Genomic DNA, 961 nt, shown 5'->3' with positions numbered 1-961 from the left:
AGTTTAGACTGTATTCTGGCTGTCTGGCAGATATCGTCTGACGCGTATAGCCGTGGATAACGCCGCCGGCCCTCATCGCAACCACACCGTGGTTTTCCTGGGATCGGAGCGAGGAATCGTGCTGAAGTTCCTGGCCAAGATGCGGAGCGGCTTCCTGAACGACAGCCTGTTTCTGGAGGAGCTGAGCGTCTACAACCCAGAGAAGTGTGTATTCCACTCTGTCATTCACACCCGTTTATCAGGTTACAGCGCGCGGTTAGTAAATGAAGAGCGCTGCTGGTTTGGACCGCCAGGCCTCGCTGAATGATTAAAGCAAACAGAGAGTCTGGCTGATATGAGCTGAATGAGTAAACAGGCAAACGCTGCCCACCAGGCTTTTTGAGGACAGCGATGCTCAACGAACGAATGCTTATCTGCTTTATTAACATTTTACATTCATACATTTAGAAGATGCTTTTATCCAAGCGAAGCAATTCGCCTAAGAGCTAACAACATGTGTAATACAAAATGCCAGGTTTGTGAAGCAAACTGGAGAAGAGGAGAAATGAAGAGAGGATTTTTTATATTAAAGGTGACATATCATGAAAATCGGACTTTTCCAGGTGTTAAGTGCTATAATCAGGTCTCCGGTGCATCTACCAACCAAGGAAACGTGAAAAAGATTAACCCAGTAACTTTGTTTTGGGAAGCCTTTTTCTGCAAGCGTCTGAGAAAACGAGCGCATCTGATTTCGCTCGCTTGGTGACGTGGCAAAGGGATCTCATTATAATATTACCGCCCCTTAATCTGTACATTTCCACCCACGGCGCCGTCATTGTGTTTTCGCAAGCGACAACGGTGTACTAGCTTTAATGCCATGGAGAAAGTTTGAGCAAAACATGCTAACTGTTCTGTGTTTAGCTGCACAGACGAGCACAGAACACTGTTTAGAGTCCCAGCCTCAGAGGAGACAAGAGAGCAG

The 961-nt window shown here is 46.7% G+C and overlaps 1 protein-coding gene across 1 annotated transcript in view; it reads left to right on the top strand.

Annotated features, from left to right (window-relative positions):
- The window catches only part of sema6a (sema domain, transmembrane domain (TM), and cytoplasmic domain, (semaphorin) 6A), a 75913-nt gene that overhangs the window by 53751 nt on the left and 21201 nt on the right, over nt 1-961 (top strand). Inside the window, exon 13 of the mRNA XM_016538359.1 lies at nt 31-204. Within this exon, the coding sequence (XP_016393845.1) occupies nt 31-204 (174 nt within the window). The remainder of the gene's footprint in view (nt 1-30; nt 205-961) is intronic.

The sequence above is a fragment of the Sinocyclocheilus rhinocerous genome, unplaced genomic scaffold, assembly GCF_001515625.1.
Source record: "Sinocyclocheilus rhinocerous isolate Xijiao unplaced genomic scaffold, SAMN03320098_v1.1 scaffold1931, whole genome shotgun sequence".
Classification (NCBI taxonomy): Eukaryota; Metazoa; Chordata; class Actinopteri; order Cypriniformes; family Cyprinidae; genus Sinocyclocheilus; species Sinocyclocheilus rhinocerous.
The sequence above is the reverse complement of the archived record's forward strand: the minus strand, read 5'-3'. Positions and strand labels throughout refer to the sequence as shown.